The sequence below is a fragment of the Anguilla rostrata genome, chromosome 10 (assembly GCF_018555375.3).
Source record: "Anguilla rostrata isolate EN2019 chromosome 10, ASM1855537v3, whole genome shotgun sequence".
In the NCBI taxonomy this organism is placed as follows: domain Eukaryota; kingdom Metazoa; phylum Chordata; class Actinopteri; order Anguilliformes; family Anguillidae; genus Anguilla; species Anguilla rostrata.
In genome coordinates, this window is record NC_057942.1 from 37,978,692 (window position 1) to 37,995,383 (window position 16,692).

General features: G+C 48.8%; 1 protein-coding gene across 5 annotated transcripts in view; it reads right to left on the reverse strand.

Moving 5' to 3' along the window:
• Positions 1-16,692, reverse strand: part of aopep (aminopeptidase O (putative)) — a 75,931-nt gene that overhangs the window by 44,103 nt on the left and 15,136 nt on the right. For 4 of the 5 annotated variants that reach the window (XM_064296909.1, XM_064296908.1, XM_064296906.1 and 1 more), the window contains exons 6-11: positions 11,934-12,123; positions 9,381-9,475; positions 7,062-7,164; positions 5,662-5,769; positions 5,067-5,110; positions 2,635-2,695 (exon numbers count right to left, since the gene is read on the reverse strand). In XM_064296909.1, coding sequence (XP_064152979.1) covers positions 2,635-2,695; positions 5,067-5,110; positions 5,662-5,769; positions 7,062-7,164; positions 9,381-9,475; positions 11,934-12,123 — 601 coding nt within the window. Of the gene's footprint in view, positions 1-1,041; positions 2,495-2,634; positions 2,696-5,066; positions 5,111-5,661; positions 5,770-7,061; positions 7,165-9,380; positions 9,476-11,933; positions 12,124-16,692 lie in introns of those variants that run through there. The other variant, XM_064296910.1, reaches the window with a different exon arrangement.

Here is a 16,692-nt window from a genome sequence, read left to right on the forward strand (position 1 = left end):
TGTATGGTAGATTTGGTATAATACAGTGTGTGGTATACGTATGGTAGATTTGGTATAATACCGTGTGTGGTATATGTATGGTAGATTTGGTATAATACCGTGTGTGGTATACGTATGGTAGATTTGGTATAATACCGTGTGTGGTATATGTATGGTAGATTTGGTATAATACAGTGCGTGGTATATGGCATTTTGGGAGCAGTAGGAGTAATAATGAGAGACAGTGTCGTGACAGTGGCACATCCACATTTCAGTACAGAAGAAGAACAGAAAGATCCCAGAATCACAGCTGACAGGAAACACATGACACACACACACACACGCACACATGAACACACACACGCACATGCATTCACATGCTCACGCTGGCACGAACATACACGCACGCACGCATACACAGGCACGCACACATGCACAAACACACGCACATGCATTCACATGCTCATGCAGGCGCACGCATGCACGCACACACTCATACACACACACACACACACACACACAACACACACACGCACACGCACACACACAGATACACATGCACACACACACACACACATATGCACACACACACACACTGACACACACGCGCACACACACACACACGCACACGCACACACTGACACACACACACGCACACAAAGATTCCCCCAGTTTGAGGTTTTGCAGCAACTGGAGCTGACGACATGCCCTTTGCACTGGGCATGACAGAAAGCTCTGTCCCCCGTGTGCATGTGTGTGCGTGTGCACACGCGTGTACATGTAAATGAGCGTGTGTGTGTGTGTGTGTGTGTGTGTGTGTGTGTGTGTGTGTGTGAACGACTGTGTGTGTGCACAGGGCATATGTGTGTGTGTGCGTGCATATGTGAATGTGTGTGCGCGTGCATATGTGAGTGAGTGTGTGTGCGTGTGAGTGTGTGAGCATATGAGTGTGTGTGTGTGTCAGTGTGTGTGTGCCTATGTGTGCATATGTGAGTGTGTGTGTGCGTGTCAGTGTGTGCGTGTGTGTGTGTGTGTCAGTGTGTGTGTGTGTGTGTGTGTGTGTGAGTGTGTGTGTGCCTGTGTGTGCATATGTGAATGTGTGTGTGTGTGTGTGTGTGCATATGTGAGTGTGTGTGTGTGCGTGTGTGTGTCAGTGTGTGCGTGTGTGTGCGTGTGAGCATACGAGTGTGTGTGCGCGTGTGTGTGTGCACATGTGAGTGTGTGTGTGTCAGTGTGTGTGTCAGTGTGTGCGTGTGTGTGTGTGCGTGTGAGCATATGAGTGTGTGAGGGGGAGAGAGTGGGATGTACAGAATGTGAACCTTATGCAGGGCAGAGAGCGGCAGTAAAGCACTATTGTTTGTGGGGATGCCACACATAGCTGTTTTATGGCTGAGACGAGTCTCCCTCTCTCTGCATAGCCACGCTTTTGTTCCTCGCTCTCGCACAGCCTGAAGAAACTGCATTTATCCTGCAATCTTCCTGTGGCTCGCTCGTAAACGGCCTAATCACTCACACACACACACAGACACACACACACACACACACACACACTCACACACACACACTGACACAGACACACACACACACACACACACAGACACACACACACACACACACTGACACAGACACACACACACACACACACACACACACACACACACACACTGACACAGACACACACACACACACACACACACACACACACTGACACAGACACACACACACACACACACACTCACATACACACATATATACACACATTCACACACACTCACACAGACACACTCTCACACACAAACATGTACACACACTCACACAGACAAACTCATACACAGATTCACACAGATACACAAAGACACACATGCACATACACACAAACTCACACGTACATTCACACAAACATGCACACATACACACGCAAACTCACACACACATGCACACACACTCTCACTGACACACGCACACTCATAGTCACACACAGACAAGCACACACACACAGTCACACACCTCATACGCATTAGACATGTTCCCCCAAAAAAGGGTTCCCTATCCTGGCAGTAGATGAATAATCACGTGGCAAAAGCACTGGCCAAGACAGGGTTGACCCCGCATCCTCACACAACAGCGCCCCCTCTGGTTAGTCAGTGTCTGTGACCCAGTTGTTCTCCCAGAACAGCAGCTGTGTGGCTCACAGAAAAGCATATTTTCGCTTCCCGAGGCAAAGCAACTGGCAGGAGTTTATCACGTACGGGTAATCTGGACGACGTGTATCTATGTGAGTTAAACTCATTCAGAAGAAAAAGAGATGGCCATATTTATCCCCCTCGTGACATGTTAATATCCCGTGACAGACATGGCCAACAGCTCCGCCGTTCCCATGGCAGCGTGTCAGCTCCTCCCCCTCAGGGACGCGCGGCGTAGCCAGTTTCTGATTGGATACGGCCCACCGAGTGCGTGCGTGAGCCTCCTTCCTTGTCACTCCTCCTCAAACAACTGCACTGCACACACTCCTACTCTAAATAAACAGAATGCAAACTCTAAAACAAATAAAACAACTGCACCGCAGAAACATCTGTAGCTAATCCCACCGCCCTTTTTTTTTTTTTGTACAGTATGTAGAAAATTACATGTTTTTAAAAGAGAAACGCAACTTACCTCCGGAATTCCCGGTCTATCAAGCCAGTCTGAGTAAACAGCTTCAAGGGTAAGGCCTTGACTGAAACACAATAGCACAATATAATTATTATTGTTCCCGTCGTGGCCGTTATTACAAGAGAGACAATAAAAAAAAAAAATTAATAATCACATGCATTTAGATATTTTTGGGCCACACACAGAGAGAAAAAAACAATAATAAAATACACAGAATCCCCGCTAAGAGTTACTTTTGTTGTTTTTTTGTTAACGTACAGTCAGATTCATGAACGTTTCCCAGTGACTACAATTCCCAGAAGAACTGCAGTTATGTGCCGTGTGTTTATATTGCAGTATCAAATTTACTCAGGAACAACAAGGTGGTACATAAGTTTCAGTATTCCAAATGCTACCAGATCGTTTGAAGTGCTTCACCGCATTTGGACTTCTAAGTAAAATGAGCAGTAAGATCCCCTAATTAAAGTCATTAAAGTTTTCCAGTAATTAAAACAAGACCGAATGGTTTGTCATTTTGATCACACACACACACGCGCGCGCAAAAAAAACAGCCTCGTTTATACGAATCTATAATTAGACGGCTGTACACAAAGCCCTGAGACATATCGCTGATTTGTTAATTAATTTGCAAAGCGAGGGTCGCGGTTTTGTGTGTGCGCGTCCATCCTTTCAAGTGTGTGGCAAATTAGCACAATTACATCCAGTAAATTACAGCTAATTGAAATGTACTCCTAATACGAAACAGGTGCACGTTGCCAAAAACATTGCCATTACTCTCTAATTAATCAGGGTTCAGACTGAAGGTAGGACATGTATGACTCATCCTCCCGAGAATCTTCCTCTCACGACAATCAGTTTCATGTGTGCTTACCTTCCTCTCCCCCAATGATTATTCTTATTTTCAGAAATATTCCTTTATTTATATTCCTAGTGTGTGCATGTGTGTGTGTGCTTGTGTGCGTGTGTGCGTGTGTGTGTCTGCTTGTGTGCATGTGTGTGTGTCTGTGCGTGTGTGTATGTGCATGCGTGTATGCATATATGTGTGTGTGTGCATGGATATGTGTGTGTGTGTGTATGTGTGGCACAACGAAGTCACAAAATTGGACAAAATGACTATCTGGGCAACACAGTTCAACACAGGTGAGGAACTGCTCCCCCCCCCCCCCCCCCCCGTCAGTCGGTGAATTCCTCTCCACCGCCCATGTTTACAAACGGCGACAACAGACGCAAATATTGACGGTCCAAAAAGAAAAAAATCTTTAATTTAATCAAACAAGTCGGTGCCAGCCTGATAAATCTTCCCCCTGTTTGACCTTATCTTACTGCTACAGGAGGAAAAAGAGAGGGAAGAAACAAGAGAGAGAGAGAGAGAGAGAGAGCTAGAAACTGAAAGACAAAGGAGAGATGGAGGGGAAAGAAGAAAGAGATGGTGAGGGAGAAGTACACAGAGTGAAGGATAAAGGCAATGAGGAAGACAGGGTGGGAGGGAGAGAGAGAGGAGGAAGCAGAGAGAGGGGGCAACAGGAAGAGACTGAAATGAGAACATGAGGGAAGTAGAAGAGGGAAAGGACAGAGTAGAGGAGTAAAAAAAAGAAAAATGGCATAAACATGCCCCCCCCCCCCCCTTATCTGGACCTCTGCATCGCTAGTATCCCTGGTGGACGAGGAGGAGGAGGGAGAAAGAGAGATTATCCTTTAAACGCTTAATTAAAGTAAGTAAGGGGACCTGGTGGAGGTTTGCAGGCAGCAAGTCATCGCCTCATTAACTTTGTTTTGAATGAATTTATTCCGAGAAAACAAAATAAAGTGACCCCCCCCCCCTTCACTACCAACACTACAAGGCTTTGGTTTGCACTAAATGACCAAGCTAAAAATAGAGCACATGAATAAACTAGCCCTGGCGTAGGGCTGAGAAGTGAGCGCCACAGGAGGAGCTAATCCCTCAGAAAAATCAGTGATGAAATAATAATAATAGTAACAATAGTAATATAGGGTAAATAGACGTTCTCCCAGCGGCTACAGCTGGTATTTCTCCTATATCTGGTGAGTTATTGAAACAGCTGTGGTGGAAAGCCTCCACAGACAGATAATTAGCCTCGTGATCCTGTCCAAATGTTTGTGTGGAGCTAGGTGTCGTTTGGGTCAGAGGTCAAGGGTTCGAGCACACAGCTGAATTTGAGACACTGACAGGCAAAAAAAAACCACGCCCACCCAAGTCCCTCGCCCACCATGTCCTTCGGGACAATGCCAGCCAGTGAAATAGCGTGCAGCTCAGATAACAGCTGGAACCCTCAAGTAAAGCTCCAGTGTTTCCATCACTGCCAGTATTACTGTGACACAAGAGAGTGGATGGCTTCAAGTTTAAATCCCTATGATTTCAAAAACTTTTTTTGCATTCAAAAGACTATTTATACATTCAGATTGTGTCTACATACCTCTGTACGTGTGGAAATGTTTCAAAAAGCATCCGCAGGAAATCCTACAAACAAACAACAGATAATTTTGCACATCTGTACTTTTACGCATACTGTAGCAGATTTATATTTGCCTGTGAATACGCAACAGAATGCACAGACAGAAGACTTGAAATACAGGAAAAAGTCAACATTAACCTGACATGCTTACGAAAAACAATATGTCCACATTCATTAAACTACTGCTACTGAGGGAATGATCCAATCAAACCACAAAGAGGTTTAGCCTTCACCTTCAAAATTACCCTTATGTAAAAAGCAGATTTGAGGCCACAGTGACATTGGGGAAATGGCCTCCTATCTCAAACTCCAGTCCTGGAGGCTCACATTGTCTGCAGGCTTTTGTGGTTCCCTTTTAAAGAGCTCCTAGTTTAGACCTTGGAAACAAGGTGTGTGACTCTGTAGCCAATCCGGGACTTAAACGAACCACTTCACTCCTCCAACGCACCAAAAAACCCTCCGTGATTTTTAAATCCCTGCTCTTAACAAAACTATTTTAAGAAAATCTGAAGAAGTTTGGCACCCGTGCCAATGTCAAAAAGAACGGGTCACCTACCTGAGATAGAATAAGCTGTCCATGGCATTTATACACAAAGAGGCGGATGAATCTGAGAAACTCCTCTTCTCCGATTTTACTGGCCAGAAACTTGAGTAGAAAATAGCCCTTAAAGAGGAAGACGCATTTACTTCATCAAAACCAAGGCTTCTAAAATGGGAAGAGAAATGTTTTTTTTTTTCTTTCTTGCCCACTGCAATTCCCCACGTGTAGAAGAAAAGTTCAGTTTCCCAAAAGACATCTGCAAGTTCTTAAAATATACTTTATATAAAAGGCCAGACCCAAGCCATTTCTGAGTGACTTTAATTCTGAATTTTCTGTGCTCTAGAAGAGTGTGTGTCATGCTTGTTTGCACTGTCATGAAGCTAAATCCATATATATTGGGTGCCAGGATGCACAGACACAAACAAAATCCCCAAAATAAATTAAAGTGAGAGGACACTTATCAATCACATTTGGATAAGTCTGGAGTCAGAGGTGCCTGTTGGTAGCATTGGTAGGTTGAATGGGGACACTGGGAGAACAGGACAATTATTTGGAAGTGTGTGTGTGTGTGTGTGTGTGTGTGTGTGTGTGTGGCTAGTAGTTGGGAGTGTGCACATACACCTGTGTGTCCGTGTTTGCCAGGGTATTATTGAACAGTGCAGTTCTGTTCTGAAAATAAATGAACATGAAACACAGTTCTGGAGGAAATCAATACCCGCATAAGAATGCTGTCCTCGGTGTTGCTGGGAATTTTGACCTCCAGTACAGAGGGGAGTTAGGCCACACCCCTGTGCTGATTTGCATATTAAGTGAAGCCGAAGCCAAGTATGCTGCTTTGCATATTGAGATGGACCAAAATTGTTTAATATAGTTCCAAACAGACCAAATTTCTCATTCTGGGGATATATGCAAAATGCAAAGGCAAAACACAACCGCAGTACAGTGCTGCTCTTGAAGCAAAACATTACGATGAGAAATTAAACTGAACCTGAACTAGGGAGACTATTACCAGCAGCCTAATATGGCATTTGTGTGTGTGCGTGTGTGTGTGTGTGTGTGTGTGTCTGTGTGTGTGTGTGTGTGTGTGTGCGGGTAGTGTGCCTAAGTTTATTCGGCAAGTTTTTTGCTTCGGCAGTCTAAATCAAGGTAGACACTCAGTTCTTAGGGGGCCTAAGCGCACAGCAGATGTATTATCTTCAAAAAATCTGCTGAACAAAAATGGGGGTAATTATGTCGAGCTTACAGCGAGAGCCAGCAGCCCTCCTGCATACATACCAATCTCTCCCAGAAAAAGAGTTATTTTAATGCTTTCATTAATCATCATGTGATTAGCATCGTACTGTAACTCCACCGCATTAGCGTAGCACTGTGCTGTTCTGCCTCCTGCAGACAGGCCTTCCACCAGAGCAGCTCACCTTCAGATAGTGCACCTGCATGAAGGGCTTCTCGGGGTTCAGAGCGTGTTTCACCACAGAGGCCCCTGATTCGCTCACCTCGCCCGTGCTCTCCCTGTTAGGCCTGAAAAACGCACATGCACACACACACACACACACACACACGCACGCACAGGTACACACACTGTGTTATCCATCTCTACACAATGCCCCCTGCCCAGCTCCACACCTCCTCCTGGTACCAGACAGCGAAAGTTCCAGACAGTTAAACTTCTCGGAGACAAGGGTCTCCGTGACAACGGGTATCCGTGACGATCGGGTGTAGGGTCTGGACCGATGCATTCTTCGCTGCTTTTCATTGGGCCATTAAATACAGCCCTGTTTCCTTTTCTGAAAGGACGTGCCCCCCCACCCCCACCCCCTGCCCAGCATGGTCTGCAGTGATAAGGCCAAACCCCTTTGTGACCCGCACCTATCTCTCAGAGTCACCAAGCCCCCCCACATTCCCACCCCCCCAAGAGAGCTGCACTATGGAGGTCTGGGAAACAGTCTACAGGTATTAATCACAGACTGTCAGACACACACATACAGGTACACACACATATGCACAAACACACAAAGATGCACACACACAAAGACAAACCCAAGTACACACAGACGTACAGGCATATAGATGGACAGATAGGCAGTAGATTCCTGTGTAAAACGAGTGTTTGCTATACTTTTTAAACAGCAGTACGATTTGAAAACAATCCACTAGATTCTTGACAGTTTCGTTCAAAAAACCAGTTAGTAACCAAAGCGTCTGCAGGAAATCTGCCAGCGTCAGACTGACTGACAGACGCACAGACGGGTGAAATGTGAGGACCGTGTGCCCGTCACGTGCTCGGAACGCTGGGAAATCTGGGGAAGATTTAGGGCCGAATTCCGGGGCTGGGGGAGGAAGTGCAGTCGCACACCCAGAGAGCGCTGGAGCGTCAGCTGAACAGCAGCCATTAGCCCGTCTCTCCGCTCAGCATCGTAAAACTGTTTGGCGTCAGGCTGCGCTCATCGAGCAGTTGCGGGTTTGGGGTAACGTGGTGTATTCAGACACATACACACACACACACACACTCTTTCTCACACACACACACACACACACACACACACACACACACACACACACACACTCTTTCTCACACACACACACACACACACACACACACACACACACACACACACATCCAGGGCTGTGCTGTGTGGTGAAATGCGTCTCATTCTCTGACCCGATTGGCTGCTTTAAGCCCAGCAGTGAATCACGCATCACAATAAGGGTGATCTGACAGGCGTTTCAGGATTTCACAAGAGTGCGTTGCAAAATTTTAATTACACTCTTAAAAACCAGACCTGCTCGCTCTCTCTCTCCGTCTCTCTCTCTCTCTCTCTCTCTCTCTCCGTCTCTCTCTCTCTTTCTTTCTCTCTCTTGCACACATCAGCAGGCAAAAGTTCCACACGCCTGTGCATGGTTAACTGTCCTCACCAGATCCCAGGAGACGGCCCACAGTGAGGTACACCCTGTTATTAATGCTCCATATGCGGAGCTGATGAAGGTTTCACAGGAATGACACACCGCTCCCGTTCTCTCGCATCACGCTACACTGCCGTACATTATTCATGCGGGGCAGTCCAGGTGCATTGTGGGCCTGCACGTCCGTGCTCCCCAGGTGTGAGTCATTCGCGGTGATGGCGTTACCCTGTCGGTGCGCATCGTCGAAGCCAGATTACACGTGAAAGATTCGGGAGCGATCTGAACAGTCAGCGCTGCTTCGTGGCAGTACAGGGGGGCACGGAGCGATGACACACCAGTGACATCACAGAGTCCCCACTGGGGCTTTTTCGCAAGGGAACCCTTAAAAACACGATTGGGTGCGATCGCCATGGTAACAGAAAATAATGGGGTGGCCTGGTAGAGAGGGGTCTGGAGAAGCTTGTTTAATGTCAGCGTTCTGACCTTAAGCCCCGGCAGGTGCAGCTGTGACGTTTGCACCTGTGTGTGTGTGTGTGTGTGTGTGTGTGTGTGTGTGCATGTGAGCGATGACACACTCAGACAGACATCAAACAGACAGGCAGACAGACAGGCTCAGTGAAAGAGAGAGGAACAGACATGGACAGACACACTGACACAAGGGAGAAGATGGACAGACGACAAAGAAAACAGAAATACAGACAGACAGAGAACGGACACACAGAGTTTTAACAGATGTAAAGCCTGATGCAGGGAGGAGACAGACAGATGGACAGAAGGCCAGAGATGCGTGGGGATGGAGAGAGAGATGCAGACGGACGGACGGACAGACGGACCTGAGGACCTGAAGCTCTTCCTCTGAGGTCTGCAGCTCGTCCCTCAGCCTCCTCCAGCGCAGCAGAGCTTTCAGCTGCCCATCGTCCCCCGCCCTCTGAGAGAGAGAGAGAGAGAGACAGAGAGGGGGAGAGAGAGAGTCAACTATCCCCTGCCTTTTGCTGAGAGAGAAAGAGAGAGAGAGAGAGAGAGAGAGCCATTGAACAACCAACCATCCCCTGCCCTCTTCTGAGAGAGAGAGAGTGATGAGGGGGAGAGGGAGAGAGAGAAAGAGATGAGGGGAGAGGAGGGAGTGAGAGAGAAAGATGTGGAGGGGAAGAGAGAGAAAAGCAGGAATGAGCTTTAATTTGAACCAAAACTTTATTTATTCAACGTATTGACTTAGCCTAAGAAGGCTCTCCTGACAGTAGGAATCATTTAATTTAACCACATGCCCTCAACTAGACCTCTCCCCCTCCCTTTCTCTTTCTCTCTCCCTCCTTCTCTCCCTTTCTTTCCTCCTCCCTCTTTCCCTCGCCACATGGCACCAGGCCCACCCAATTTTCCATACTAGTTGTGTGTACTAGTTTTCCACGCTAGTTTTCAGTGGCAGTTGGGAGGTTTCTGCTTCGGAGTGGAGAAAGCCTGTGTCTGTGGGAAAAGCAATCGGAATCGAATCGCAAAAAAAATAAAAACAAAAGAGCAGATTATTTGTCAATCCCGGCGGTAATTCTCTCACTCATCCGAGAGGAGAAGCCCCCCCCCCTTTCTCATGACCGGTTTAAAATTCGCGTAAAAAGACTGTTCTCAATTAAAAAGGTTCAGCTTCCGAAAGCGCACATAAATAAACACTGCACACGGGACAAATAAGATCCCTGGCTCTGGACCCGAGAACTCCACCGCTGCTTAGGGCTGAGGTTCTCTCTCTCTCTGCGAAGAGACGTCTTGATCTCTCTTGTTCTTGGCGAACAGGAACGTGAAATTTCAAAACTTAATTACCGGAATCGTGCGCGGGACTCCGCCCCCTCCGCAGCAGCGTCAGTTGTGGGTAATTAATCCGCCGGCCTCGTTCTCTTATAACGAGCCCTTATCCGACAGCGCGATCTGAAGTGCTGTATATCACAGCCCGGCGGGTTTTTTTACAGAAGCCCGCTCCACATCAGAAGCCTGTCGCGCGCGCGTGCCAGAGATGGGGAGATAGGAGCTAATTAGCCTTGAAGTTTCACCTCAGTCGTCTCTCCTGGTGAAGAGCTGGCTCTCGCCCAGCGTTCCTGTGCAGGTGGGAGTCCCCGTAGGGTCCTGTGAGTTTCTGGGTTTGACTCGGTGATAGAGAGGATTTCTGGGTTTGACTCAGAGATAGAGAGGATTTCTGGGTTTGACTCAGAGATAGAGAGGATTTCTGGGTTTGACTCAGTGATAGAGAGGATTTCTGGGTTTGACCCAGAGATAGAGAGGATTTCTGGGTTTGACTCAGGGATAGAGAGGATTTCTGGGTTTGACTCGGTGATAGAGAGGATTTCTGGGTTTGACTCAGTGATAGAGAGGATTTCTGGGTTTGACTCAGAGATAGAGAGGATTTCTGGGTTTGACTCAGAGATAGAGAGGATTTCTGGGTTTGACTCAGAGATAGAGAGGATTTCTGGGTTTGATCCAGAGATAGAGAGGATTTCTGGGTTTGACTCAGAGATAGAGAGGATTTCTGGGTTTGACCCAGAGATAGAGAGAATTTCTGGGTTTGACCCAGTGATAGAGAGGATTTCTGGGTTTGACTCAGAGATAGAGAGGATTTCTGGGTTTGACTCAGAGATAGAGAGGATTTCTGGGTTTGATCCAGAGATAGAGAGGATTTCTGGGTTTGACCCAGAGATAGAGAGAATTTCTGGGTTTGACCCAGTGGTAGAGAGGATTTCTGGGTTTGACTCGGTGATAGAGAGGATTTCTGGGTTTGACTCAGTGATAGAGAGGATTTCTGGGTTTGACTCAGAGATAGAGAGGATTTCTGGGTTTGACTCAGTGATAGAGAGGATTTCTGGGTTTGACTCAGAGATAGAGAGGATTTCTGGGTTTGACCCAGAGATAGAGAGGATTTCTGGGTTTGACTCAGAGATAGAGAGGATTTCTGGGTTTGACTCAGTGGTAGAGAGGATTTCTGGGTTTGACTCTGTGATAGAGAGGATTTCTGGGTTTGACTCAGTGATAGAGAGGATTTCTGGGTTTGACTCAGAGATAGAGAGGATTTCTGGGTTTGACTCAGTGATAGAGAGGATTTCTGGGTTTGACTCAGAGATAGAGAGGATTTCTGGGTTTGACCCAGAGATAGAGAGGATTTCTGGGTTTGACTCAGTGATAGAGAGGATTTCTGGGTTTGACTCAGAGATAGAGAGGATTTCTGGGTTTGACCCAGAGATAGAGAGGATTTCTGGGTTTGACTCAGAGATAGAGAGGATTTCTGGGTTTGACCCAGAGATAGAGAGGATTTCTGGGTTTGACTCAGAGATAGAGAGGATTTCTGGGTTTGACCCAGAGATAGAGAGGATTTCTGGCTTTGACTCAGAGATAGAGAGGGCGGTCGGTACCTGTTGAACCCGAGCCCAGAACACATCCTCCAGGTAGGTGGCAAAGCCTTCGCTGATCCACTCCTCCGTCCAATCACGAGCTCCGATGGCCAGGCCAAACCAGGCGTGGGCAATCTCGTGGCACAGCCTGGCGCCACAGAGCTCGCTCTCTCCCGACAGCACGCTCTGAGACAGGAACACCATGTGTGGGCTGTGGAGAGAGAGAGACGGAAACACACACACACACACACAGATACATCACACACACACACGTACAGACCACACACACAACCACGTACACACACACGCACAAACACGCACATTTTAGCTCATTATTTGCGTGATGGTTAAACCTCGAAGTCTTAGGTTCTGTATCTACTTAACGTTAGTCCCAATAAACTTTAATGACTGGCTGTAAACCTGATTAATCACTCGGTTTATACAGATACATAAAAACAGTGACCGTGCAGCATGCAGAACAGGCACAAGGAAGGCATCAGCACCATATTACGACTGACCGTAAAGTCAGCTCTCATAAGCCTTCCGTGTTCCCACAGGTGGCTTTGGTTGGAAACAGGAGTTCTTCTGGCACGATGTTTATGGGAAGGTTCACAATTTGTAATGTTTCAGCTTCAGAGTCCAGTTAGTACGGAGTAACATATATGGCAGCACCTTTTCCAGATTGAGAGGCTGAATAGTCATAGGCTAACTCATGCCTACGCCTACACACACACACACACAAAAACGTACACGCGCACACATGCAACACATACACACGCACACACATTCCCGCACAAAAACAAACACGCACACGTACGCACGCACACGTACGCACACACGCACACACGCACACACACACACCACGGCCGCCACCCTGCGCGGACTTGAAAGGGTTTTATTCTGCGGAACCCTACCATTAGGGCGGATGCGAACGCATCCCGAATTATTTGCAGCCGCGGTGAGCGGGCCTTGGAGGGAAAAACCGCCCGGGAAAAGGATCAAGGCGCGCGCAGGGGCGGGCCACGCCCTTCTCCCGACATTCCTGGAGCGTGCGCTCACCGCGCCGAACCCTCGCCCCCGCCCGAAAACCACACCCCTTCCAAAATGCGACTCCTGGAGGCGCGCGAGGGCCCACCTTCCGCGGGCCCCGATTCCCGAAAAAACCCCAGGAGGAGCGCTTCCCCGGCCAGACGAGCCCTTTTCTCGAAATAACACCTCCGGGCTCGATGCCATCGGGCCGGGGCTCGTCTGGCCTGCCCACTCGCTCTCTCTCCGCGCGGCCCGCTCTCCTCTCTCGCCCCCATTCCACGGGCGCAAAGCGAGGTTAAGAGCTGATTTAAAAAAAAAAAAAAAAAACCTTGGTAAAGTTAGCCCGTCGCGCGCGCGTACGGACGGACGGACGGACGGACGAGCTGGGCCTTATCGCCCCGTGACTCCCATCCAGGTTTGGAGTCGGGGGGGGAGAAAGAAAAACAGAAACCCGGCAGCCGCCTGTTTCGCGTTTCCCCAGCCTATACATTCCAGCCTAATGGCTAGCAAATGTGCACGAAGGAAAGGAAAAAAAAAAAAGAAGCAAATACTAAAGTACTTATTTATACAGCCTTTCAGCTTAAATGGGTTATTCCAGGATAAAAGTAACCCGCAGGAAAATAGCTCCCGTTTGTGGCCCCGTCTGTTTCGCCCACCCCCCTCACCTCCCTGCCCCCCCCCCCTTCCCCCCCCTCAGAAACGGCTCTCGCACCCGTCCCGTTCCCGTGCTGTTGCCGTGAGTGACGGGAAGGAACAGACGCGTGCAGACAGACACACAGATAGTTCTGCATCTTTCCGGGAGCTTCCGCCATGACCCTGTCCCATCGCGGCGGGTACACCGGACCCCTCTCATTCAGAGAGAGCAGAGGCCTGCTCAGGTACTCTGCGACGCACACACCGCCACATGCACACACACATGTGCACACACACACACATACACGCACACGCACATACGCGCACACACACACACACGTGGAGTCACTCACACGTGCACACACGCAGACACACACACATGCGCACACACCCACATACACACAAAGGGGCTGTGTGTAGCTTAAAAGCGTTCGTTTAGACTCTTTGGGATGCATACTCGAGCTCCTCGCGGCGCTACGCGATCGGGGACAGGTGCGAGAGAAACACGTCCTCGCACGGGCCTGAAGGCGAATCTACGGCGTTCTCAAAAACAAAAATTCAGGAGCTGCGGCCGTTTTATTTTCCGCTGAACACAGAGGTGGAACAGCGCTGGGTCAATAAAGCGTCGGCTAAACAGGAAGGCGTGGGACAGAAAACGTTCTCCGCGAATCCCAGCAGATGCTACGGGCTAACCAGACGCACCGAATGCTGTCTGCCCCTGACTGTTAGAGCCAAAACATGTTTTACAGCACCGTGGCAACAGACATTGTCTACTGTAAAATAGCACTGGAAACTCCTGCAGTTAATGGTGTGTGTGCCCTGTGATAGATTGCTGGCCTGTCCAGGGTGTATTGCTGCCTCTCGCCCAATGCACGCTGGGGTAGGCTAAGCGGGTATAGACAATGGATGGATGGAACTCCTGTAGTTATGAAGCAGAGAGGAAAGAGGTAAAGTTGGAGCCGACTCATCTGGTGAGTCTAAAGAATCTAGCTGGGCCAAACAGGCAACTGCTGAGTCCTCCAATCAGAAACTTCATAGGAGGACTCATTAGTATAAAGGCATATTGTGACATCATCACTCACAATGGGCCAATCATAGTGGTCTAACCAACCCCCACCCCCACACACACACAAATCTGTTTTTCTTTTTTAGAGCAGGCTAAACATCTCTGGCCGCTACTGGGAGTTGTAATTACCGTGCATACTGATCCCTATCAGTGGCTGATCGGAATCGGAATACCTCCCACCCGTCCCACCCGCTCTCAACACACTTTTCATCAGGTGCGGCGCTCATTTCGGCTGGAACAAGTGAGGGGCGGTCGGTAAGGGCCTGGGTTTTTTTGGCACTGCAGTTTAAAAGCTTCTGGTTGGCAGTTGTGTGTCATGGAGCAGTGGAGAGTTTTCCGGTCCCAGCCCACCCTCAGCTCCAGCGGCTGACGTGGCTTCGCACGGTTTCAAAGGGGGTGGGGCTAAAAGGCAAGGGGTCAAGGCACCGCCCCTTTTTGGCGGAAGGGGGTACCAGTCTCCACCCATGCCCCGCCCACCTCAGCAAGTTATTGGGCTGCGCATCCAGAGCTTAATCTGCGCACCCTTCAGCTCCATCCTGATTGGTCCTTGTTCTGAATTTGGTGGGAAAACACCAGGAAGAGGTGTCGAGGCTGCGGGCTTCGCAGAGAGGTGCAGTCTGGGTGGACCTCAAAAACAAAAGGGTACCCCAGCAGGACTGCATCTTGCTCCCCCGCCCCAAATTGTTTGTGCTTATTGATGTTTCCCAGGGGTCAGAGTGAAATGGCATCCAGAAGGAGAAGGAGGAGGAGGAGAAAAACAGAAGAAACTGCTCAAGATAAACAGTGAACCTGCCAAGCAAAACCAGAAGGGCTTTTTAGCAGTGTTTGGGACAGTGAGAAAGAGAGAGGCATTGCATCCCCCCCCCCCCCCGCAGCCCTCCCTCTAGAGTAGTCCAGGACTGTAAATCGTCCAGGCGACCACAGGCAAAATGCGTTCTGACTGGGGGAGTCATTAGAATTACGTCGTGCCAACATTCAGACATGCGAGATCTGGAAACAGGACGCTCTGCAAACCCAGCCTGATGAAAATGGAGACTCCCTCTCCCTCCCTTTTGAGTGTTGACATTTTTCAGTGAAACGAGCTAACTGAATTACGCGGCGAGGGCGAGAGTCTGCAAGCAGAGGCCGGTCGGAGAGGCAAAGCTTCTGCGTCCATCAACGCTCGTTTAGGGGCCAAATCTCTCTGGTCAGGAGCGGGGAAACAAGGAAATCACAAAGAACAATGCGTTTTCATTTCCTGTACATCGAGAAGAAAAACATTTCCCAGCAAAGAAAATGCATCTTAAGGAGCAGAAGTACAGCGCTCCTCGTGTTTCTGGACGATGTGCGCCAGACGTGGGATTTCACCAGCCTCCAAGAAAACCTTTATTTGGACAAAAACTTCAGCTGTACTGAAATGCTTCTGAGGAGTTTTTTACTTTTTTTTTTTTTTTAACCATTTCCGTTTCGCTGGAGAGCACAGGCGGACGCAGGGGCGAGTGAGGACAGGCCCTGAGCCTGCTTTTCAGGCCGCTTCCCCCAAAGTTAGTTTTAGGAGTTTATTTTTTTTTCCCCGTTTGCGAATTAATCATCTTCTGTGGCGTTCCAACAAAAGCGGTTTGTTATTTGTTCCTGCGCGACACAAAGACGGCCTTTCACTGAACGCTCTCTCCTGAGGAACGCCGTACGCGAGACCCACAGCAGAGAGCCTCCCACATCAGCCTGCAGCACCGCAGAACCCAGAATGCACTGCACTGCTATTCAGACTCTACACTGCACTGCAATTCAGACTTTACACTGCACCAAGTAGTACCATTAAATGCACGAAGCACAATTTTTCCTATAGGCTTGAAAAAACACTTAGGCGGCCCGCCTTAGACATTTCAATGCGGGGAAAACCCCAGTATTCCAATTCCACACGGCACTGCACCAGAATACGAATTCCGCCCTGCACTGGCGTCCCGACCGCACGCAGGACTCTGGGAAGTGAGGTCATGGTGGCCGGGAGGAACGGGCCTAAAAGCGGAGATAAGGAACCCGCTCCTAATTTCAGCAGCGGGGGGCCGGCGGGGC